This window comes from Botrytis cinerea, chromosome 8, assembly GCF_000143535.2.
Source record: "Botrytis cinerea B05.10 chromosome 8, complete sequence".
In the NCBI taxonomy this organism is placed as follows: domain Eukaryota; kingdom Fungi; phylum Ascomycota; class Leotiomycetes; order Helotiales; family Sclerotiniaceae; genus Botrytis; species Botrytis cinerea.
Genome location: NC_037317.1, coordinates 1,774,821 through 1,798,038, shown reverse-complemented (window position 1 = coordinate 1,798,038; position 23,218 = coordinate 1,774,821). Strand labels below are relative to the sequence as shown.

At 43.2% G+C, this 23,218-nt stretch overlaps 9 protein-coding genes across 10 annotated transcripts; 4 read left to right on the top strand and 5 right to left on the bottom strand.

Annotated features, from left to right (window-relative positions):
- The first annotated feature begins 550 nt into the window (after positions 1–550).
- Positions 551–1,561, top strand: BCIN_08g04690 (hypothetical protein). Its single transcript, XM_024694666.1, has one exon. The coding sequence runs from the start codon at positions 903–905 to the stop codon at positions 1,320–1,322; it is 420 nt and encodes a 139-aa protein (XP_024550458.1). The 5' UTR covers positions 551–902; the 3' UTR covers positions 1,323–1,561.
- A 1,695-nt stretch (positions 1,562–3,256) lies between these two features.
- On the bottom strand, positions 3,257–5,224 carry Bcswd2. The gene is made up of 4 exons (XM_024694665.1): positions 4,961–5,224; positions 4,665–4,914; positions 3,550–4,618; positions 3,257–3,489 (listed from the first exon to the last, which is right to left on the bottom strand). The coding sequence occupies exons 1-3, from the start codon at positions 5,093–5,095 to the stop codon at positions 3,828–3,830; spliced, it is 1,176 nt and encodes a 391-aa protein (XP_024550457.1). The 5' UTR covers positions 5,096–5,224; the 3' UTR covers positions 3,257–3,489; positions 3,550–3,827.
- A 60-nt stretch (positions 5,225–5,284) lies between these two features.
- BCIN_08g04670 (hypothetical protein) lies at positions 5,285–6,777 on the top strand. The gene is made up of 4 exons (XM_024694664.1): positions 5,285–5,664; positions 5,719–5,793; positions 5,858–6,459; positions 6,508–6,777. The coding sequence occupies exons 1-4, from the start codon at positions 5,648–5,650 to the stop codon at positions 6,744–6,746; spliced, it is 933 nt and encodes a 310-aa protein (XP_024550456.1). The 5' UTR covers positions 5,285–5,647; the 3' UTR covers positions 6,747–6,777.
- Positions 6,778–6,890: 113 nt separating this feature from the next.
- On the bottom strand, positions 6,891–8,219 carry Bcncs2. The gene is made up of 2 exons (XM_024694663.1): positions 8,005–8,219; positions 6,891–7,946 (listed from the first exon to the last, which is right to left on the bottom strand). The coding sequence occupies exons 1-2, from the start codon at positions 8,112–8,114 to the stop codon at positions 6,914–6,916; spliced, it is 1,143 nt and encodes a 380-aa protein (XP_024550455.1). The 5' UTR covers positions 8,115–8,219; the 3' UTR covers positions 6,891–6,913.
- A 145-nt stretch (positions 8,220–8,364) lies between these two features.
- Positions 8,365–10,833, top strand: BCIN_08g04650 (hypothetical protein). 2 transcript variants are annotated; one of them, XM_024694661.1, is made up of 8 exons: positions 8,365–8,655; positions 8,706–8,909; positions 8,966–9,297; positions 9,353–9,393; positions 9,443–9,517; positions 9,564–9,806; positions 9,857–10,617; positions 10,667–10,833. In XM_024694661.1, the coding sequence occupies exons 1-7, from the start codon at positions 8,581–8,583 to the stop codon at positions 10,540–10,542; spliced, it is 1,656 nt and encodes a 551-aa protein (XP_024550454.1). In that variant the 5' UTR covers positions 8,365–8,580; the 3' UTR covers positions 10,543–10,617; positions 10,667–10,833. The 2 variants fall into 2 exon arrangements, with proteins under 2 accessions (XP_024550454.1, XP_024550453.1); XM_024694662.1 differs by having other exon boundaries at positions 8,703–8,909.
- Positions 10,834–10,840: 7 nt separating this feature from the next.
- BCIN_08g04640 (hypothetical protein) lies at positions 10,841–12,757 on the bottom strand. The gene has a single exon (XM_001552280.2). The coding sequence runs from the start codon at positions 12,675–12,677 to the stop codon at positions 10,860–10,862; it is 1,818 nt and encodes a 605-aa protein (XP_001552330.2). The 5' UTR covers positions 12,678–12,757; the 3' UTR covers positions 10,841–10,859.
- A 3,261-nt stretch (positions 12,758–16,018) lies between these two features.
- On the top strand, positions 16,019–17,485 carry BCIN_08g04630 (hypothetical protein). The gene has a single exon (XM_001552278.2). It carries the CDS (start codon positions 16,329–16,331, stop codon positions 17,301–17,303), a length of 975 nt encoding a protein of 324 aa, XP_001552328.1. The 5' UTR covers positions 16,019–16,328; the 3' UTR covers positions 17,304–17,485.
- Positions 17,486–17,628: 143 nt separating this feature from the next.
- Positions 17,629–20,508, bottom strand: BCIN_08g04620 (hypothetical protein). The gene is made up of 3 exons (XM_024694660.1): positions 20,230–20,508; positions 18,924–20,147; positions 17,629–18,851 (listed from the first exon to the last, which is right to left on the bottom strand). Exons 1-3 carry the CDS (start codon positions 20,315–20,317, stop codon positions 17,815–17,817), a joined length of 2,349 nt encoding a protein of 782 aa, XP_024550452.1. The 5' UTR covers positions 20,318–20,508; the 3' UTR covers positions 17,629–17,814.
- A 698-nt stretch (positions 20,509–21,206) lies between these two features.
- BCIN_08g04610 (hypothetical protein) lies at positions 21,207–23,033 on the bottom strand. Its single transcript, XM_001552276.2, has 6 exons — positions 22,510–23,033; positions 22,334–22,410; positions 21,997–22,243; positions 21,870–21,942; positions 21,739–21,808; positions 21,207–21,684 (listed from the first exon to the last, which is right to left on the bottom strand). Exons 1-6 carry the CDS (start codon positions 22,672–22,674, stop codon positions 21,534–21,536), a joined length of 783 nt encoding a protein of 260 aa, XP_001552326.1. The 5' UTR covers positions 22,675–23,033; the 3' UTR covers positions 21,207–21,533.
- Positions 23,034–23,218: the final 185 nt, after the last annotated feature.

The following is a 23,218-nucleotide window of genomic DNA, read 5'->3' as shown; positions in this document are numbered from 1 at the left end:
TATCTTTGAAGATGTATCTGCTTGTGAGATAGCTGCAGATTCTGGCACCTCTCGTGATAAGAGTTATGTTGACACGTTAGCATGTATGGATAGTTCACCTCTCTAACATGTGTTTCCCGCCGCGATATTTAAATGTTATCTATCGAGATTTGACCTGACCGCGAACACTTTTCCCAGAGATCCCTGAGCTGACAGAAACTCCAAGTAGAAATATCTGAAGTGTTTCCTCGAGACTGCGCTACTACAAGTTTCCAGAGATTCAAAACCAATCAACACAGAACTCCGATTCCTAGTGCCCAAATAATATCTGCGTCATAGGTTCCGAGGTGGCTTTAGTAGCTTTGATGGCGTTTTCGAAAATCCTGGGGGAAAGCCATGTTTTCCTTGCTGTAGTCGCATAAAGGGATGCACACTCATCTTCCGTGTTGTCATCTATCCTTATTTATCAAAAGGGGCTGACATGACTTATTATTTCTATTAAAAAGACCTGACGTAGAGAAAGTGCACAACATGAGATACTCCGTTCTAAATATCAATGATCGGAACTTCCGACAGGTGCCAATTAACTACGGATCTGAAATCGTATCTGGAATGATTATATCATCGCAGAAGCTCCTCGTATCGACAACAACGCTCAATATCAATACATTCCCGACAATATTGATTCCTTCCGATAACGGAAGCGGCTTCATTGAGGGAAAAAAAGTAAATACTCTTGCAGACCCACATGCTACCACTTAATCCAAATATACAGTGAATAATGTCGAAAAATTCCCTATCCATAAAGCTTCCTCCTACTCTTTTCTGACGCCCGAACTTCGATACCACAACTACTTCTGAAAGCCTTTCTAAATTGTGGCCCCCCTCAATCTGGATCAAATTACCCACTGCGAGTATCCAAAATGTCAAATCTCTTCCCTTGCGCCCATGTTTGGTTCCAACAAACCCAGGTCGGAAAGCTCCCCCCTCTCTATCTCAGCAGTCGCCCCTCGGAGTCAAAATTGAAGCACATGGAACACCACTGGTATCAAATTATTCAACAATACCGCGATATGCCCGGAGAGAAAGCATTGGACATCATTATGCTTCAAGAGGAGCTAGAGAAGGGGATGTCGAGGGAAAAGAGAATAGCGGTGCAGGAATATGTCTTCAATGTTGAAGATCCAGAGAGAAGAGCTATGTTGGAGGTTTGGTTGGCAAGGTTTCCGGGATTCATGTTGAGGACCGATAGATTAGTGGATTTCGGAGTTGCGGATACGAGAAAAAAGGTCGGGACTCGAAATGGTTGGCAATCATGGCTTGAGGAGTGGAAGCTCTGGTAATTTGAGCCTGAGATATTTTTATGTAGAGGAGATCGATTGGGCGTTGGTTGATGCGAGGTATATAAAGCAGTGTGCTTGTTTGCGCTGGTGTAATCGAACAGATGTGTTCAGCGATGGGGTTCAATCTTGGAAAGGGCAAGAAGATGGTGAAAGCCAATTATCATGCTGCAAATACAAACATTTTTGTCTATGAGTTATCTATATAGCGAGACAATATAAGCACGGAGTCCTCTTGAGCACCCTCTGAAGTTTAGAACAGGTGATATCATGATATGCAGGGTCTCGCCCACTTAATGACCACCTCGTCCAATCATCCCTATTGATTGTTGCCCTATAAACTGTATAATTCTCACAGATTTCATCTTCACCCATACTCTCATTCGTACATCTACTTACCCACTCCGTTCTTCTATCTCCTTGAATCTTCATCTGACTCACCACTGCGCTGATTGGCTTCACTACTTGAATCGCTTCATTTGAGATTGTGTACCCCAGTAAGCATCATTATGTCCTGACTTCTTCAATAGTGCTAGCTATCAAGGACGAATTTTGACATTGAGCGGGGGATTAACTAGCACAGACAAGTCGACTAGGCTTCCAGCCACACTATTCTGGACCCAAAATTGGTCATTCCAGGAAACAACTTTTAAGCATCACACCGCCTCAAGCGAACTTTTGTATGTGAGTCTCCAGAATCTCCCCGACAAAGCTAGCTGGAACACTTATCTCAAAATTGCAAATCTTAACGAGTACCTGCAAGAAAATAAAATCGAAGAGCCAAACTTTGATGTCGATACCGCTGCTCCCCGAGTACTTGATGAAATTGAGAGGAAAAATAATCAGGGCGACAGAGAAGTTGAGCCATATTGTGAAGGGAGCAAATGAAAGAATAAAGAGACTAGCTTGGGATGCATGTATATAACTCTTACACATCTGAAGTAACAGTTGAACGGCAGCTTGCAGTCCATGATACTATTTCCCTTCGAGCAACATACTAATGTAATATTGCTATCAACTTCACCATTGTGCACCGTCACTTCATGGATCGACATTTGATAGAAAAGTTGTTTCTCCTAGGCAAAACTGCTGCCTCCAAGGAGATTGAACAAAAGGTTGGGATGGATATCGTCAATATGGAATGATTCATGCGACAGGTGATGTCAAATATGATATTTCAAGAGGTTGAGCTAGTCTCGTAAGGCATACAGCTGCTACCAAAATGTCAACAGGATATCAGCCAGTGAAATATTGGGTTGGAATTTGTGCGGAAGAGCCTTGGCCTGTAAGTAGAAATGTCGAATCACATTTTTGTCTGCGCCTGCAGAGATTGCCCACAGACTAACACCACACAGGGTTTAGTAAAAAGAATCGATACTTCTCACAACAGTCTGCAGCCTCCACATTAAATCAGAGAGGCGTCTGTATCGCCAAAGGAACCACAGATATTGAGCCTTCATTTACCACAGTAGCGAAATATTTTCTTCGTGAAGTACAATTTGGGGGTACTATGGTACTATCTACCGGCGGTGAAGGCTACAAGATCTCACATTTGATCGATAATCATGACTGGGCCTCCCTCGACTTTCGATCCGCTACAACTGTGGATGTCGGCGATTGTCATGAATCTATCAGCAAAGAATTAGTCAGGAGATTTCACAACCTCATTTCATCGTCCAGCATCTACCAACAACGATTAAGAGTGTACCTGCGCTTGACGCATTCCTGTCACCCGAACTTGTAAATGGTTCATGGTTTCCATAATCGCCAACCCATCGAAAATGAAGACGTGTATCTATTTTGTTGATTTATGCATAACCGCAACAAATTATACGCGGCAAATGTTCTACGCCAACTAAAGCTCGTTTTCAAGAAGGGTGCCAGACTTCTCGTCAGTGATTGTTACCTAACCGAAGCTGGCAAAAATCAGGCAGGGGTGGAGAAACAAGCTATGAGGACTATGGACATCAATATGTTGGCAAATTTGAACGCACAATAGAAGGGAAGCGATTGGGTTGAGTTATTTAATGAAGTGAAGGGCTTCCGGTTCTTGGGTTTGAAGAGGCCAGACAGATCTGGAATGAATTCGATTGAGACCATAAGGGAAGAAGAGAAATATTGGAGCAATTTGGTAAGAACGGCAAGGAAACGAGTAGTAGTGGTAACTGATCTGACCGCCAGATATCTTAGCTATTGGTTGGGTATGGATAACAAAGCGGGGATTACTCGCCTGAAGTCTTCGCCCGACTTTCGAATAGCTAGCAACAATAGCTTCAAATTCCCAATCCCAGCAACGAATGACAAACAACCAAGATTCAAGGACTGTCGAGATTGAATAGGCGGCTCAAGCACATGCTGAGCGTGTCATCTACAACAACTTTTTATTGAATATGCCCTAGACTCCTTCCCACAACGCCTATCCGCACATCACTTGGGTATTGCCAATCTAAAACACAACATAGATCTTGCTTTTCTAACCACAAATCATATACATCCCACAAGAGGCAATCAGAGCATATCTGTATTCGGAACCCAAAACAGAACTTCTTGATCTGCTGTAGCAAAATGGTTGTACTTGGGGTTAAAAGCAACAATTGCCGTTTCGCCTGGGTAATCCAATTCATGCAAAGGACTGAGGACCCGATTTGTTGTAGCCGCAAGGGTGTCCCATACCAAGACATTCTTTCCTCGAGATCCACTAATTACATATCTTCCATCAGGAGTAAAACAGCAATCTCCGGCAGTGGTGTGGAGGTATTCACTTGATGAAGGATCCAAATTATCTGGGTTGTGATCGCCAGCTCCTAGTCTTCTGGCGCCACCTCTATTCCTCCTCAAGAATGCCTTCAGATGCCCATCAAATGCATCTAGTAAGAAATGCCCATTGCCAGTCGTGCCGAGTAACAAGTGCTTCCCATCATTCGAAAACGCCAATTTGTTCCACCCTCTTCCAATTGCTTGAGGGGAAAATTCTTGGCAATATGGTAATATATCAAAAGTAGCAAACGGTTCCTTGTCAAAATTGCGGAAGTCGTAGAGTAAAATTGTTTGAGCTAGTGGGGAAGCAGCTGCAAAGACGTTTCCGGAAGGGTCCCACGCAACGAGATGAACACCAGTAAGATTCAGAATACCAGAAGGATTGTTGGAAGCTGCGTCCCAGATCCTAAGAGTGTTGTCTTCAGAGCATGAAATAAAATTATCTTGGCCGGGATGAAGGGATAGACATGTGACATTTTGTTCATGACCTTCAAAGTAACGAATATAAGAATTGTCATGAGCAGATAGATAACGTATCTTGTCTATATTCTACTTAGCATTATATTAGAGAACTGGATTATGACTTACGGTCTTTTTTGGTACTAGAATGGATTATACAATGTTCAGCATGGCCAAACATTGCATGGTTACAACCATACTTGGCACTAATATTCATTTTTGAATGTCTTCCTTCGAGAACATCATATATTTGCATAGTGTTATCAGTTTCTGACGTGATAAGCTGACTGCCATTGTCATTGAAATTGATAGACTGAATAAAGTTGTAACTCGGAGGAGTTTGCCCTTTGTCTGCAGGTGTCGGAGGATGTTTGAAAAGCTTGATTCATTAGTAATTGCTCATTGCCTGTAGTAACTAAGCTTACCTTGACTGGATGGTATAATGAGATCATCTCAGTCAGTTTGCCAGTCTGTGGGACTGATGAGACTCCGTTTGCTTTCAACATGGAAGTACCATTCGCACCTAATGGAGAGTCTATCGCCATAGGGGTTGACGACATGTTTCTTGTTGTTGTTTTTATACTTTTCCAAGATGTTGTGTAAGCTTCAAAGAGGGAGTTGAAAAGTCTAGGACCATATAGTGACGCAGCTCAAGCCCTGGCCTTGATTTCTTGATCTTTACTTAAGTCAAAATATCAAAATATCAAAATGCCAATAAGCAGGAAGACTTGTTAACCATAATTCAATTTGATATCGCCACGTGATCCGGATGATAACTCTTATCGGGTCCGCCCCGCCATCTCCGTCCTGCTCCGAGGAACAACTTTAATTTCTAGTGGACAAGGATCTGCAGCAAGCTACAGCTCCGACCCTCGGCCAGTCTGCTTCAACGCAATAAAAATTATTAGTTTATACAGAAATATTTCGTAAAACAACACAGTCAGCTCCTATTACAAACACTCATACCATTTCTCCGCCCTTTGAAGATTTTACTTCCTCTTCTAAGTTCTGCAATATCTTGAAATAGAGTTGTCTGGCTGCTCGACTTATTCGAATTGGCGAAGTGATAGCGAGCTTGTTCTGTGAAAAGAGTAGGAGCAGGGAAGATAAATATGTCTACGACATTAGGGTGAGCTTCCAAGATTATCTCTTACTATATTCTGTACTGACGTAGAAAACATAGGGCCTTTGTCGCTGGTGGAATTGCAGCATGCGGAGCTGTAACTGCAACTCATCCTTTTGAAACAGTGAAGATCCGGTAAGAACACCATTATCTGGGCAGAGCACACCCCACTACGAAGTTACTAATGGTGTAATCACAGCATGCAATTGCAAGGCGAGCTCCAAGAGAAAGGTCTCCAACCAAGACTATATAAAGGACCTATTCACGGTGTCACAACTATTGTGCGGAATGAGGGTCTTGGGGGTATATATCGAGGAATCGGCGCTGCATACATTTACCAGATGATCCTAAATGGATGTAGATTGGGATTCTACGAACCTATACGAGAGACCCTCACTGGCGCATTATTCGATGATTCAAAAACACAAAGTTTGGGTATAAATATATTTTCGGGCGCAACGTCAGGAATATTGGGTGCCGCGGCGGGAAGTCCATTCTTCCTGGTTAAGACAAGGTTACAAAGTTTCTCACCACAAGCGCCAGTAGGCACACAACATGGTTATAAAAATGCCGTGGATGGAATGAAAAAGATTTATACGACAGAGGGAGTAAATGGACTTTACAGAGGGGTAGGGGCCGCCATGGTTCGGACAGGTTTTGGAAGTTCTGTTCAGCTACCAACATATTTCTTTGCAAAGCGGAGACTTGTGAAACACTTGGGAATGGAGGAGGGGCCAGCATTGCACCTTGCAAGTAGTACAGCTAGTGGTTTTGTGGTCTGTTGTGTCATGCATCCACCAGGTAAGCAGGTTTTAATTTTGTAAACGTTCTTAATGCTAATTCTCTCAGATACTATCATGTCGCGTATGTACAATCAAACTGGCAATTTGTACTCGGGCATTTTCGACTGCCTAGCGAAGACCGTCAAGACCGAAGGTATCTTTGCTATCTACAAAGGTTTCTTGCCACATCTTGCAAGAATTTTACCTCATACTATCTTGACCCTCAGTTTGGCGGAGCAAACCAACAAGCTTATGCGGAAATTCGAAAACAGAATCCTTCCTGCGTCGATAAAAGAGCAGGTATAGACTTGTTGATTATACCTCAAATTGGTTGGCAGGCCCGGCCGAGTTGTATAACCTAGTTCAGCTTGTATAATGCATGTTCCTCACTGGCAACCAGGTACAATAATTGGTGTTTATATACGGGGCATTTGGGGTGTTATAAAAAGATGATAGAATATTGTTGAGCATTTTCATCCGTTGATAGATCTTGAACATCCATAGCATAGAACAGTGTTTGAACTGATATCTTCCCTTGATGGCCTTGAATCTGGATTTTGATCTCCACCCCAACCATAAATACCATCAGTACCCTCTGCGACAGGAAGCCCGCAAATTCCACAGCCCTTCGATACATGGTCAGTAGAAGGTTTTAATTTGCTCGATGTCCTAACAACATTGGCAACTATACTAGGAAAATTTTCCTCGACAGATTCGAAATATTGTGCCATTAAATCATCAATCGTGGTCGATTTAGAGGAAGCAGATATATGGGAGGGTGGCTCCCGGTATACGACTAGCTCCGGGAGAGGTGTCGTCGAAGAGGAAAATGTCATGATTTCTTTTTTAAGGATATCTCGTAAGGGATAATTAAAGCCTAACCCGTATGGTGATGGCCCATCGGAGACTTGCCATGGCAAAGAAAATCCACGCCCCTTAGCTGTTTCAGTGAGCGTCTTTTCTGCTAGTCGTGTAGTAGTATCACCGAATAAGATGCTCTCGCATTCATTTCTTTTGGCGACGTCCACTAGGAGTCTATTTAATAGCGTAGATACAATATCGGCCCTGGAGGTTGCAGATGACATTGTAGAGACAATGTTTTGCAGATCCAAACTTGAGGCTTCGGTACTCTGAGTAGGAACGTCGGATATTCCCAAAGATGCCCAATCAATGCCTTCCAGTTGTAATGCTTCCTGGAGTCCATAACTTGAGTATGAATGTCTGGGGTATTGGTCCTTATATTTTTGCAATAAAGCAGCAGAGGCTTCTCTGTCCGCATCATCCAGATAGAGATCGATATGTACAACGGATAGTTCATATGAAACTCGATTCATCCGCTCTTGTTGGGTTTGAAGGTGGCCATCTAATATATGGAGCAGGCATGACGACGAAGGTCCAAAGGAAAGTGGTAATAACAATTTTTGTGGAACTTTCGAAGATCGTTTGCCTTTATACGTCTCCATGCGCTTTACTGCCTTTGTTTTAACATACTGTGAGAAGCATTTTCTGGCAGGAAACGATTTATTAGTAAAACTATATGGGAATGCTGAGATGTATGACGAACTGGCAAACTGATTCTGATCGAATTTGGAGTGTGGCATTAGATTCCGCACATCTCTTGCAGAGCACATTTGATTGTTCCGCAGAAGGAAGCACTGCCTCAGGATTTGCCATCGCTCTCGCCGTTTTATTCAAATAAGTCAAGTCAAATAAGTCAAATAATTGGATGTTTCAGGTACAACAAATGTTTCAATATTCTTAATTATTTTGTGCAGGTTCAAGACTTTTAATGAGGCGAGGCTGGAGCGAAATGTTAATTGCCCGGGCATAAATCTAGCCACATAAGGTTAGCTTGATCTGTGCCTTACGTTTCCCTAACCCGCAATGAAGCTCTGGCTCTGTCAGCTACGAGAGATCCCTGCCTGGAGGTTTGGTGTTGCCAGAAATCAAACAAGTCAAAACTTCATTCAACGACAAACTTTTCATATTATTTTGTGAATGTTCGAAAAGCTGGTCTGGATGTGCAATTAACTATCAGGGAGAGCGACAATATCATCTACATACCCAAATCTCGAAGTCTCGATTCCTAGATACTCAAGTAACATAACCTTCAATTCGAGCCCGCGAGGCTACAGCAAACATGCGAGGTTGGCTTCATGGGTTCCTCGCATTGGGGATTTCGGCCCTGACAGTTGGTGCGTTGGAGGTCAGAATGGTACGTCGACGGAGGTGGAGATGAGGTGCCTTTTTTGACGGTGATAGCAGGACGAATCTAATGACAACCGACAAGTATGCGCCGGAATGTATGATCGAAAGACCTGGGGAGGCCCGACTGAGCCGCATATATTAGTGAAATGGCTCCCGACTACACAAGACTCGGAAGATCCTGATCCAATTGCAAGTATGGTCATTTTTGAGTGGAGGGATTATGACCTGGTTGGTGTATTGCCAACCATTGACAGTATACAGGTACGATTCAACTGATTCAACTTTCACTTCCATCATCCGCTGATACCTGGGTTTAGAAAGAATTCATTTGCGATCCAGAGAATATCAGCAATGGTTTCTGTAATAGTAACCAAACTGGTCAATTCCTCCTTGCGCCAAACGCAACAGAAAAGTCGATCAGTCAAATTTACACTGGAGCCGTTCACCTTAACAACACCGGCCCACCAATAAACTATCCTATCAAGAAGACTGGCTATTACTGTGTTGGTACAACGGGCTATTCTCCTTCAAATGTTAAATATACTGCGGTTGTAGAATTCCGCAATGCCTATGGAGAGCTCCCAGCAGCACAAATACCAAAACTGCCATTTTACGGTATTATCACAATTGTGTATGCTGTTATAGGAATGTAGGTTAAGCTGTTCCCCCATTTGTTCTTGCCGAAGCTAATTATTGACCGACAGTCTTTGGGCATTTCTCTATGTGCAACATCGAGAAGACATTCGTAGGCATCCTCAGCCAAGTCTTTCATATCTATACTAACACCTCAATAGTGCCTGTACAGAACTACATCACAGCAATCATTGTCTTTTTGATAGTCGAAATGCTGATGACTTGGGGTTTCTATGGTAAGTCGATTTTGCAGTTCTTTACGGACAACTCTAACCTACATAGACTATCTCAATCGATCGGGTAGCAATATTGGCTCAAAGGCAATGATGATTATCGTTGCTGTACTTAATGCAGGTCGCAATTCATTCTCATTCTTCTTGCTACTTATTGTCTGTATGGGTTATGGTGTCGTCAAGCCTAGTTTAGGCAAGACTATGGTTTATGTTCGCTATCTCGCAGGGGCTCATTTCGTCTTTGGCTTGATTTATTCCATTGCGAGCTTGACAATAACTCCTGAACACGCTGGTAAGACCTTTGCCTATTAACAACGCATTTACGTACTAATTCATGATCAGGTCCATTAGTACTGTTTGTTATTCTCCCCCTGGCCGGAACTCTTACAGCATTCTACGTCTGGACTCTCAATTCCCTCAACTTGACCATGAAGGATTTAAATGACCGCAAACAAACAACGAAAGCAGGCATGTATCGCAAGCTATGGTGGTGTATTCTGCTCTCAATTATCGTCATATTCGGCTTCTTTTTCTTCAACTCATTTACTTTCGCTTCGGCTTCCGATCCTGACTTTGTTCCTTTCCACTGGAAATCCAGATGGTTCATTCTTGATGGCTGGCTTAATATTGTCTATTTGATGGACGTTGCATTTGTCGCTTGGGTATGGAGGCCAAGTGCAAACAACAGAAGGTTCGCTATGAGTGACGAGTTAGCGCAAGACGATGAGGGATTTGAGATCGCCGATTTTGGCGCTGAAGATGACGACGAAGATGATATCGAGAACTCTGCAGCTCGCGGAGGTAACCGAACACAACCCGGCCAAGAGGGAGCGAGATATGATCCTCCTTCGGGAGCTAACACCGCAAAGGAAATTCCAAGAGAAAGTCTTGATGGAGAAACAATTTTTGCAGTTGGAGAAGATGGTGACCGCTGGTCAGATGATGATGATGATGATTCAGAGGCGGGAAAGAAGCTTGTGGGTGGAAAGGGGAAAAAAGATGCACACAATGATTCGGACTCGGATTAAGCGAGATTTCTACCATGTATCATAATGGGTCGGCGTTGGGTATTATTGAGACGAGAGGAAATGGCATTTACAATTGTAAGCTCGGGGGATTTGTCATAGCATTTGTACTGATGTGTTATTTTAGCAACGCATTTATCTATAGAATTTATACTATGGACTATATATACATGTACCAATGCCATTACCTGATGAATGGTTTACCTTCATTGATGACTGCCGCTCCTGAAAATCTATTTCCTCATACCCACTACTCCTGTTTCAATACGAATAGTCGCGGCGTATTCGCCTTCAATACAAATGCACTTGATTCTATTCTTTCAGACCTCAATCTCATTGATTTCCCTTGTATAAGTATAAACTGGCAAAGGTCCCGCCCTCTTAATCATGCCCTTCGACATCTTATCCCCATCAATAATACTCCTGCCAAGCCCTACTGTACTATCTTTCACCCGATTCTCAAATTCCTTCCCATTACTCTTTATAGAATTATGCATGCGTGGACTCGTTTCAATAAAATGCGCAAGGGCTGCTCCTTGCGCAATACCCATATCGCTGGTTAGCCGGCGGAGCGCGGTGCAAGCAAAGGTGCGGTCCTCGGGTGAAGTAACGCGGGAGACGGCTGCGATATAGAGTGGCCAGACGAGGAAATAAGCGCCAGCTGCGGGAAAAGAGAAAGAGGGGGGTGTGAGGCCAGTCTCAGCGGGATTAGAGGGAGGACCAGGGATAAGGACATCTGGGTAGAGAGTTGAGAAGAGATTGCTGACTGGATTGAGAGTTGAAGGAGGGAGGTTATTGAGAGGTGAGGGGGTGCGGGATGGAGGTGTAGAGTGGCTGGGAGGTGAAGTCCAGGTTGAGGGTTTGCGGTTCACATATCCCAGACATTGAGGTATTGAGCGCAGAATTCCATCACGCATTTGAATGATTGTATCTGTGCTCAACTGATATTGAGTCATGTAGCTCATAGACGTAAAACGTGGGGGTATGGCATCAAACCCTTGGAGAATATGTTGTCTAATCACCTCATTAAGCATGATTCGAGAGTTCCGCATCGAGTTCCATATTTGCGTTATCCAATAGTCGTAATATATATCGTAAGAACCCTTGAATACGATTTCCGGAGCTTCATTCTCCCTAGCTTGCACAGCCTCGACTTCCCAGCCGGGTGGTACATTAGCAAATGTTTGTTGTAATTCTTCGTCAAGAGTAAGAGCAGCGGCGATGACTTGTTCGCTATCGCCTAACTTGCCGGTTCGGAGATCAGATCTGAAGTACGTAAACTTATCCAGGATAGCCAGCATTCTGAAAGCGGGGTCCCTAAGGTCAAGCTGTTTGTAAACTGCGGCTCGTAGCGCCATAATCTCTTGTGGCATCGGGATCTCACGCTGTAACGCGCTTATGAGGAGATGAGCTGTTATCTGCATGAACAAACCAACACCCACTCGTGTTTTGAATTGTGAAGGGCCTCGAAGTTTGATAAGCGTCGAAGCTCCATTGATGTGTTCGGTCCATGCTTTCAAAGACAATCGATTGGTACATGTTACTGTTTCAAATACGGCTAACACCATGATAGATAGTAATGTACTATCTTTGACAGCATCTGAGGGCGATCTAAGTGCGCCATTGACACGTCTTAACGCAACCATATATTCATGACGAGCTTCACCCAGTAATTGAGGTGATTTGGTTCTATTAGCAAGACCAGCAAGACCGACAGCTGTCATGCTTGTAGACAAAGCTTCATCTAGACCTCCATTGCGGCAAAGGTCCTTGAGATAATTAAAGTGTCCGTGTGACGGTCCCGATACTCCAGCCACAAAGTTGGATATGAAGTATGAGGTACCCTGTTCAACGATTGATGGAGCTAATACGGCCCTTGGCCGTGGAGCCATTAGGATTTCGTTTAACTCATATTCGTTATCGTCTCCATGGTTTGATGAGGACGCCGAAGTGCTTTGACTTGAGAGTCTCCGTTCACTCGATGAGGAGGCTCTATTTGTTGCTTCTGTTCTAGTGGCACTGGGTAGTCTGGGTGCTCGCTGCTCTTTTTCGCTAGCTTTAATTTTTCTAGCCTTCTCCTTGGCTTTGGCTTTCTCAATGACAGCGGAACTTTCATTTCGGAAAGCCAAATCAAGCATATTCCGATAACCTGGACATGTTTTACTCGCCTTAGTACAATTCGTGCAGGTTGGTTGTTCCTGCCCACACTATACGAGACGTATGATTAGTCATCTCGCGCTCCATTCCTCGTTTGAGCGAGATTGCAACCCGAATAGGGTGTGTAGTCTCAGTCATGTTGAGTTTCTTTGCATGATAGCCTGGGCATTGCCAACTCTTGCAAGACGTATTAAAGGTCGGGGGGTTTCCACGTACACGAATCTTCCTCTCTCTACAATTTGCACACCCCTTTGAAGGCTTTCCACAATAAACCATGATGACCGACGACTAGGAGATTCTTTTCACAAACACGAATGAAGATTGACATAATTTCGTCAATGGATGGGAGCATAGAAAGCTTTTTGTACAGTTCTTACCACGGTCATTCATACAGGATATTCCGACTTTCTTGCTTGGAGTGAAATTGCAAGTACATCAGCCCCAAGGAAACGCTTCTAGCGCCAGAACAATTTTGAAGCTTAGGATGACGATAACGCAGATAAAACTAACTCCGCCGCAGCTTGATTCACTCAAATCAGCTCAGGAATGCTACTCCAACGGTTTTGAACAGGCTTCCGTTCCTATGAGCAATGCTGACGCCTGTCAACGGGTCCGCATCTGAAGCGGTCAGGGCAGAATTACTAAGGAAGCCAGATTCGCGGTCTGGAAAAGGAAGATTTCGCTGCAAAAATTACGTACTGTGAGAGACCTCGCATTGGATCCCTAGTTTGGTTAAAGTAACGCTTCTGCATGGTCCGCGTGGCACCTCCCAGGATTACGGACCGGGTCCACTCTTGAAGCTTAGACACCGGCACAGTAAGTTCGCTTCTGTCGTCTATAGCTAGCGAGGCTAGGGAACCAAAGGGTCAGAAGTTTAAAGATTTGGATATGATAAGACGGGGATTGTGAGATTTTAATTATCTTCGAGTAATCGCCTGTCTGGATGATTTATTGGTCTGGTTCATGACTGTTGCCTCTTCAACAATGGGTTTGCCGTCTTGATATTTCGGGCTTAAGAAACCACGGCTTACTAACACTATAATTAGCATACAGGTCGAAAACTAACGTCTTGTTTGACCATCCTTTCAACAACGATGCCACACCGAGCTCGCCGAGGTGCATCTTATATCGGATCCATCTGATACGATGAGTGTCACTACAGAATTAATGAAGTGGCCACTGAGAGCGCCACTGAGAGCAATGACACGATACCTTTCACAATATGATTGGCAAGAACTGCGAACTCCGTACACGGAGAGATGTACTTCGGAGTTTATTCAACTTGGAATGATAATTTCTGCCTATTAAACACAAAATGCCCAAGGAGCTGGATGCTTAAAGATAACGCTTACTTGGGATGGCTTCAATATTCTTATATCCGTTAAGTTCGGAGATCGAAGTGGGCAAAGATATCCTCCAAGGCAATGTGAAATCGAATGATTTATCCGGAATAGAACAGCTCAAGAAACTGTTTTACGTCTTCACACGACGAACGTATACAAGATTCCTATTCTATAGCTGTATACACTCCAAAAAGTGGCTCATATCCTACCTCGGTTTTGGTGGCGGATGTCTCCAGACACTATGTACCATGTCCCAAACCACTAGCCACCTCTTTTAAAGCCACTACAATTCTTTGTATCGTTTTTATTTTTTCCCTTATTCCCAAGGAGTTTTACACCTTTTTTTTTTTTTTTTGAACACATAACCAACTCAAGAAGGATCTCTGGAAAAGGCTCGCAATTCCAGCAATTAACAATTTGCTTGCTGAGACAATTCAATACTTCTGCTATGGTATTCTTTGGACTTTAGTTAACTCACTGTGGGTTTTTACGCCAATGGGATTAGCGTTTGGATGTCATTCTTTTGACCTAAAGAGTTAGAGAAATTACCACAAATTTAAAAACATTCGGTTGAAGTGTGGTTGCAGCTTCCCTTTTCACTCGATTTGGTCCACCGAGATTGGCCTAGAAATCAAGTTAGCTTCTTGATGGTGAAAACGAGAGGTTGATATTCTTACACAGCAATAAAGCTGGGTGCATCTGCACATCTCATGATCTTCTTTTAGGTTTACATGGCTCCTCTTGAATCTTGAATAGCACCGAGCGAATTCTGTCTCAATTTCGAAATTATTCCTACTGCCGATACACTTACGAGTTGAGATAGAAAACTCACATCTACACGAAAAGATCACCAATAAAATTCCGCGGACAACAACTCACAAATACAGAAAACCATCACTTTGCCAAAGTACCGATCGGAGTTGCTTATTGGTAAATTCTGAGATTCAACCTTTCTGCTTGATCATGAGTACCGTATCTCAAAAATTGAGTTCAATGATTCATTGAAGATTGGATTGTATGCTAGCAAAGTCAATATACAGAGTGATTCTAAGGTACGTAAAAATTTCACCCTCTCAATATTATGTCAAAAGAAATACCACTAAATGAAAAAGAAAGGGCAAGAAGATAGCATCACTACGGACAAATTTTACAAAGTATGCAAGGGCATTTTAGCACAACAAGCTATCGATTTTCTTAACTTTGATTGAGGCCTGGTGATAGTTGCAAAGTCTGTTATCAAACTCTCGAGCTCTTGAAAACCTGTTACATTGAACCCTAGCTGATTGTATGTTCGATGACAATGAGCTTGACGTTTGAGTCTAGTTCATAGACTGTCTTCGAGAGAAAATAGGATCTACTCATTTGAATCAAGAATAACAGAGAAACGTCTCGCCATGTGCGTTGATATATGGTAGGATTTTAATCACACATTCTTAACCGAAAACACGTCATTGAATGGCATGCAAGGTAGCAACCGCTGGCAAGTATTTTCTAGGCCTCTTTCCGCTCCACCACAACTCAAAGCTCACGAAAACTCTATTTAGACGTTTCGGCCAGAAAATGGGGATGAAAATTGGTCGAGTAGGTAGTTGCCATGTACTTCTTCTGTACTTTTTTAAAGACGTAAATTGACCAGTTATACAGCTTTTACATTACCCCTGTCATCTATTCTTCAATCAGCCATAATTTCTTTTCCCGCTTGAAGTACGAAACTCGAAATTCTCCCATTTTTCCACAGGTACACAGCCACTTACAACAAACTCAGTACATTCCCAATCTGACATAGCACGGAGTTGATCTGCAAACCCTTGTGTATGGTCGTTAGCCGAAAGCTTAATCATCGGAGGCTGAGCTTAATCTCATGTCAGCCACGTTTTCAACTACTTGCATGCCTGATTGGGATTAGTTTTCAGCCTTACCATGGGCCTGTAAGTCTCAATGAGGAAATCGTTAAGTTGGTGCTGGGATTCTGACTTTTCGGGTGTTCGATGAGTATTGAAGTCTGAGATAAGCCAGATCATTTATACAGAAATGTCGAGGATCGAAGAGTATATATATATATATATATATCATTTGGGTTGTCTTGTTATTACATTGTTCATTCCTTCCTTCCATATCAATCAATTAACTGCAGTTCAAGCTTTTCGAGTCTCTAATTTAACCCAAGAACTTGCAACAGAACTATTTACCTTCTAATTTTCACTACACAAACCCTAGTCGAAAGTCACATACTCCCCCTCTCAACCTAGCATTTCGGAAACCTAAAAAACAAATCATAGAACGCAAATCATGTCCATTACCTATCGCAACGGCGTTGGAATTGGTGAACTAATCGTCTATATTCCTTCCCTCTTTCTCTCTGTCTTCCTCGCTTTCCGCCATGGATTTGGCCGTAGTGCAGGCTGGTACTTCCTCATAATCTTCTGTCTCGCTCGAATCATCGGTCCTTGTATGTCTCTCGCCGCAATATCTTCTCCCTCAGTATCTCTCTACACCGGTGCACTCATCCTACAAAACATCGGCTTATCGCCTTTGATACTCACTACGCTGGGACTCTTAAGTCGCGCTTTGGATAGCATCAATCGAAATACCCATACACTCATTCAACCTCGCTTACTCAAAGTTATCGAGGTAATCACATTGGTTGGGCTGATACTTGGTATTGTGGGTGGACTCGACGCAAGTGATACCTACACTTCGACTGGAAAATGGGTTCCAGGAACGGAAAGCAAGGTTTCCAATATCTTGTTTATTATTTCATTCGTGGCAATTGTCGCCACCACAATGTTCACCAGTTTTTCTATTCAACATGCGGAGAATGGAGAGAAGAGGATTTTATTGGGCATTGCCATCGCGTTGCCATTCTTGTTTGTTCGGCTCTTGTATTCCGTTCTCTCGACTTTCGTGTCACACTCTACGAAATTCAATTCTCTCACTGGAAGTGTCTCGGTCTTGTTATGTATGTGCCTGCTTGAGGAACTGGTTATCGTGGTGGTTTATTTGGCAATTGGAGTCACGTTGAAAGTTAAACCTGAAGACGTGGTTGCAGACATGGAAATGCAACGGATTTCAGGGACTTCGGATAGCGAAGAACAGTTTGGTCAACAAAATCAGCAGAGACAAACACAACAACGGAATCAAAAAGCAGGATCGGAAAATATGGTGTTGAGAATTGCGAAGAAGACGATCATCGGGAGGTTAGTAATGGCACTCATTCCGGAGAAGAAAGCAGATGTGGAGATGCAGCATTACGTCCAAAAGTAAAGAGGTGTGAATTAGGAGGTGGTCCTGAGGAATTTGGCTGAGGCTGTTTATTTAATTATTTATTTTAACGTTTGTGTTGGAAAGGATGGATTGGTTGGATATTGTCAGCTTATACAATAGTTGAAACTTCCTTGGTAAATACCTGGATTCTCTATAGACTGTATATGTTATTGTATTTCTCAATCAGCATTTCCAAAAAAAAAAAATCGCAATTTGTGAATGGCTACTAGGGTTGCATACCGAGTTGAATATGAATTGGGGAGTATTTCAATAACATAGCAATCAAAGAGCATATTCATTTCATTGAGTTATTCATTAATTCGTTGATTAATAATTCCTACTAGGTATCTGACGTCATCAAGAAGAGCCCTATACACGAGGGAGACGCCCAGCGCGCATACGCATATATGAAACATATCCATCATGTACGAGTCAACGAGACTCAGTAAAACCTAACACGCTTATCTACCAATTATGTATAACCCAGCGATATCTAAAAAGCCAATCCCTTTCACAGCGGCAAGAACCCACCACCCAACAATTCCAACAACGCATCACCCTCTTCCCTACCCATCTCCTCAATATCCTTCTCCACTCCCTCCACCTTCCTCACAATATCATCCACCCTCTCTTGCTCGACCTTCTTCTTCGATTTCCCCAAAACCCTCTTCTTATGGAAATATCGCGAGCTAGTTCGGATCCGTGTTCCATCCATTTTATATCCCCGACTTGTCTCATTGCTATCCATGCTATATCGATAGTCTCCCGTATCGAGATCGATCTCGGTGCGACGTTTAGCTTTCATGTTGAGGGAGATGCGGTCGCGGACGAAGGTGTATTGGCGATAGCCTTCGATTTGGGGAGGGGGTGGTGGCCAGATTTGCTTGGAGGATGAGGCGGCGATGGGTGGGAAGAGGAGATACTCTGGGGTGTGGGGACGGAGATGAGGTGGTGGGGGTGAAGGATGGGTTGGCGTGGGATGAAAGAGACCCGACAATGGCTGAGTGAGATGTGCAAGATAGGCCGGGGGAACATAAACGGGTTGTTTTGTATATGCATTATCGTCATTGCCGTAATAATTGATGGGGTCGAAGTGGATGAATTCGATAGAGGGGTTTGGGGAGGCGCTCGAGTAGGATGATTCTTGCTGTGGCGGTAAACCTATAATGTGATGTGCTTTGAAGTCAGTATCTACATTCAAATCTTCAATGGGTAGTTGAGAGTAATCGACTGGGTAGTAATGGCAAGATGCAGAATCTGATGCTCCATCTACTTGGGCGGGAGCTGGAGCTATCGGAATGAACGCCTTTTTCATGCTAGTATTCTTGGCATTGTGAGCCGAGAGGGGTTTTTGGGTGTTAGTGCTGATGATTGTACCGGGTGGCGGATTTTCAGAAGTCAATATTCCAGATCGAGGACCAGAGATCTCTAGATGGGTGGTTTTGAGTGGAGGTGGAATTGGTGTAGTGGTGGAATTAGAGACAGATCTGGTGATTCTTCGGGAACTCGTTGGCAGCGGATTGTTTGGAGCGAAGTTCATGTCTTGATCTGTAATTTTTTGTGAATTTAATGCTGAGGATGATTACTTCCATTACAAACCAGATTCAGGTTGAAACGTACGTATAAAACCCATATCGTCATGAATAACAAAAGGGTTGTAAATCGATTGGCCTGGTGCCGCAGCAGAGGCATCAGGTGAAGGACTTTGCTGCGCAAAAGAACTTGGTGTGGCAATTTGAGTTATATGGCCAGTAGATGACATTTCCGTTAGGGTATTTGCAGCGACTATTGTAAAGCTTGATTCAGTTTGTTGATCTCCATGATTATCAGGCAGTGTTGATAGCGAATGGTGGATATTTGAGGTTATGCGAGCAAGCTCTTTTCTTTCTTCTTCTTTGCGTAAACGGAAGAGTTTTTGTCCCTCGGCTGATATTGCTGGATGAAAGAGAGGACTCATAGGATCATATATATTGCTATTAGAGCTTGAAATCTGTCTATTTTGATAGCCTGCGTCATTTAGTGGCTGTAGAAGGCTCTGATTTGTGGAAGGAAGTGGAGAGTATCCAGAATAACTTCCAAGAGAAGTCATCATAGAAGTATGACTCCCCCACGGAGAGTGTTGGGTTGAGTTTGAAAACGTAGTTTGATCGAACCGGTTTGTTTCCAATATTGGGGAGGGATACGGTTTATAAGACTTAGTAATATGAAAACTCTCCATTGATGCATTGCAATTTGTCGATTCGCTCTGCCAATTTGAAGTGTAATTAGAGTGGAAGATTGGTTCCTGTGCTGGGACTCTTGATTCACCATCAATATTTGAAGGGATATTGGCATGGAAACTCATGTCCCGTGCTGTCTCTCTTCTTTCTGGAACAGGCGACATAGAATTTTCAGAGGCTTGGACTGAATATGGGCTCGCATATTGATGTTGTTGAGTCGGTGATATCGAAACACCCCTTGTCATCCAAGACTTCTGAGGAGATCCAGCAAAGGCATTCGAAGTAGCATTGATAGAAATCACTTTCTCTGCAGACGTCTGTCGTAAGGGTTTTTCTTTCTGTATTTTTGCAGGATGTTGACGGGCCCTGTGATTGACTTCACTAACCCCACGAGCGGCAATATTCCTGACGACTGAAAATTGTTCCTTTCTAGGTTCTTGGCTGAAATTTGGTTGCGCAAATATCTGCGCCCAGAGTAGTCTCCCAGCTTCTTCAAGTCCTTCGACATGGCCAGTCTTCTCAAATGCTCTCAAAAATTCGTAGATTCTTTGACCATTAGGGGAAGTATCGTTGAGGTTCTTTCGAGATTCAAGTGGGAGTGCATCAATGGCCCGTAGTTCATTGACTGATTTCACTTGGTTAGTTCTCGGTTTTTGGAACAATGTTGAATGGTGCAGAATCAATAGATGTGAAAAGAATTAACATACCTGTTGGTGGCCGATGGAATCTATCTCTAACAGCTTTTATGTAACGATCTCGAAGGAGACGGGGCACCTCATCTCCATCTTCAAGCATCTTTGCAACGCGATTGCAAATTATTTGTATATGGTAGTTGTAGATATAGAGAGAAGAGGAGTTTGGTGTGCAAAGTAGGTGTGCGACAGGAGGAGAATCGTAGGTTCATTGCACGCATTCCTACAGGCAATACTTGGAAAATAATGTCAGAAGGAGGCTACAAGATCTAGCAAAAAGGGTTTGAGGTTGCCATACGGCATGTTTCCTTACCGCTTTTCAAAAGGCGGATCAATACGGGCCCGAAAGTGAGGAAACAGATGCGACGACAGTCTATCACCCAATCAACTCAACCTTTCCCACATTCACTTTCGCTTCTCTCCCACATAACCCCAAACAATCTCAATAACCTCGAACCAAATCACCAAGCGGTGGTTTGGTTCAACGGTCAAGTGGCCGACTTGCTATACAACTCTTGCTATACCCATAACTTGCTACAAAGCTGTTGCTATACCCCACTAACCATAATGAGTGCTAATCCAAAATGTAAGTCTGTTATTTCTTTTGCCTTTTTGATACTCGGTATATTATATGCGCTTATCTCTTTTGCCAACCTTTTGTGTTGGAGGTAGGTAGAGAGAGGTTGTTTTTTTGACGCGGTGATGATGTCCGCCGTAGGTTAAGCGACGACGGTGAGGTGGTGACTGGTTGAATTCTGAGAGCCCTTGCGAGATGAGTGGGTCTGTTTGAAATTCATAGGAAAGTGAATTTGGCAAGGCAAGTAATTTCAATCCTTATTGAAGCAGTCTCAATGTTCATAGTCTTCCATACCCCATAGTTAATCAACATGCCTTTGCACGTATTTATTAACTAGCTGGTTTTAAAATGAATGTGTTTTTGATTCTTCTTCAAATTTCAGAGATCTGATATTAAATTGCACGTAAAGAGACCATGTATACATCGCATTCAAGAAGTCAAGAGGTACCAAAGAACTTATTGTTAAGAAAACATGCTATCTATAAATATATGTTCTGCATCCTTGATAGGCAGGACATGCATGCATACTACATGACCAAAGAACAAAAATCCCCGAAGTTTGTTGCAGAATGGCTTTCCTTTGAGTATTGACCAAAGGGTTGATGAAAGTAAGCCATACCGAGGACGTAGAACAAACTCAATTTATTTAGTGGCAAGCAATGCGTTTATTATACAGTTTTTTCCTGAATCCTACCCCTCGACTGTTAATTCCAACAAACTCCAGACAGAAATTGCAAGTTGATTAGATAGTACTCCAAGCATTGTCAATGGGAAGTGCAACACCGTTGATAGACCTCGCTCCATCGCTTGCAAGGAACAAGACTGCTTCAGCAATTTCTGAAACGGTAACATGGGGCATTTCGCCAGGCTTCATGTGCAAAGCGAGGACTGATCTATGATATTATTAGTAAAAAATAAGCAAAATGAATAGCCCAGAAAGATCTTACCCCCATACAGCGGCCGCTTCTAGATCCATGGTTTCTTTGTTCATTGATCTGGCCATGTTGGTCATTACACCTATGACACGTGTTAGTGAATGTAAAAAAGGAGTTTATCCTTGGAAAAAGGTAGTTCTGACCTCCGGGACAAATAGCATTGCATCTGATACCCTCATCCCTAAATCTGAATGCAGTATTCTTGGTCACACCCAGCTATAGCATCATTAGCTCCCACGAGTCACGCTCCTTGGCCGGAATATCACGAACCAATCCATGCTTAGAAGCTGTATAAGCAACTCCTGCCGCAGCACCACTCAATGCAGCTTTACTGCATAAATTTATAATGACACCATTTTTCTTAGCTCTCATGAAAGGTAGAACGGCCCTGATTAGTTTCGTAGGAGCCGTGAGATTGATTGCAATGATACGATCCCAATCATCGTCCGTGACCTTGTCCGCTGAAGCCATCGAGTCTATTACGCCAGCTATATTGGCCAGAACGTCAATGGTGTCGCTAGAGATTCCTTTAGTGTCTTTGAAAGCGGGTTGCATGTATGTATGTGGTTGATAGTTTAGGCCCACGGAAAGAAAGAAGAGCACCTACCCAAATCGAGCGACACAAATTTTCACGAGTTCCTCGCACTCTCCATCTTTACTCAGATCTCCTCTATGAAATTGGAACTACTCAAATCCATATGTCAGTATCCGATATTTCCCTACAAGTTCCACACCCCTGAAGAAAAGTATGGCGTCCAAAAGCTTCAATCAATATACACATACCATCTCCTGGTTCTCCTTATCCAACAGAGCATGATCCATCTCGCTCACATCGACACCCAATACCTTATACTGATGGCTCAAAAACAACCGCGTTGTCTCGAGCCCCATCCCACTTGCGCATCCCGTCACGATGGCTACCTTGCCAGATCCTTTGCCGTCAACCATGTTGCTTAGTTGTGATATAAAATGATTTTGCTCGAAAATGTCGGTGATTGTTTGACTCTGGTTTGATGAATTTTGGCTTGATGATTTGCAAAGCTGTGAGGTATTTATGTAAAAGTATTGTCGATTCTACTGTGGTCTGGGCTTTGGGGATGTAGAAGTAAGTTTGCGGGCACGGATGATGGCTCATCCGAACTGTGAATACGAATCCGAGCCTTGGTACTATAGATTTACAGAGATTATGCCGATACCGACGTTTAACAGCCGGAGGTTGTTAATAAGCCACTTGAGCTTTATTGGTTGACTACTGATTTGAGTGGAGGTTGATCAAGCTCTTCAGACACTTTGATACTCATAAAACCAAGGGTTAATGGGCCGATCGAAGAGCCGGGCCGTACGAATGTATAAAAATGAACACAAGACCTCCATTTCGACAACCCCCGGGAAGATGGCAGATAGTGACATTCCTATTCACCTCACGATGTCGTGGAGCCCATTTCGGTCTTTGAAGACTTGGCATACTGGACCATTACTGCATCATGCAATC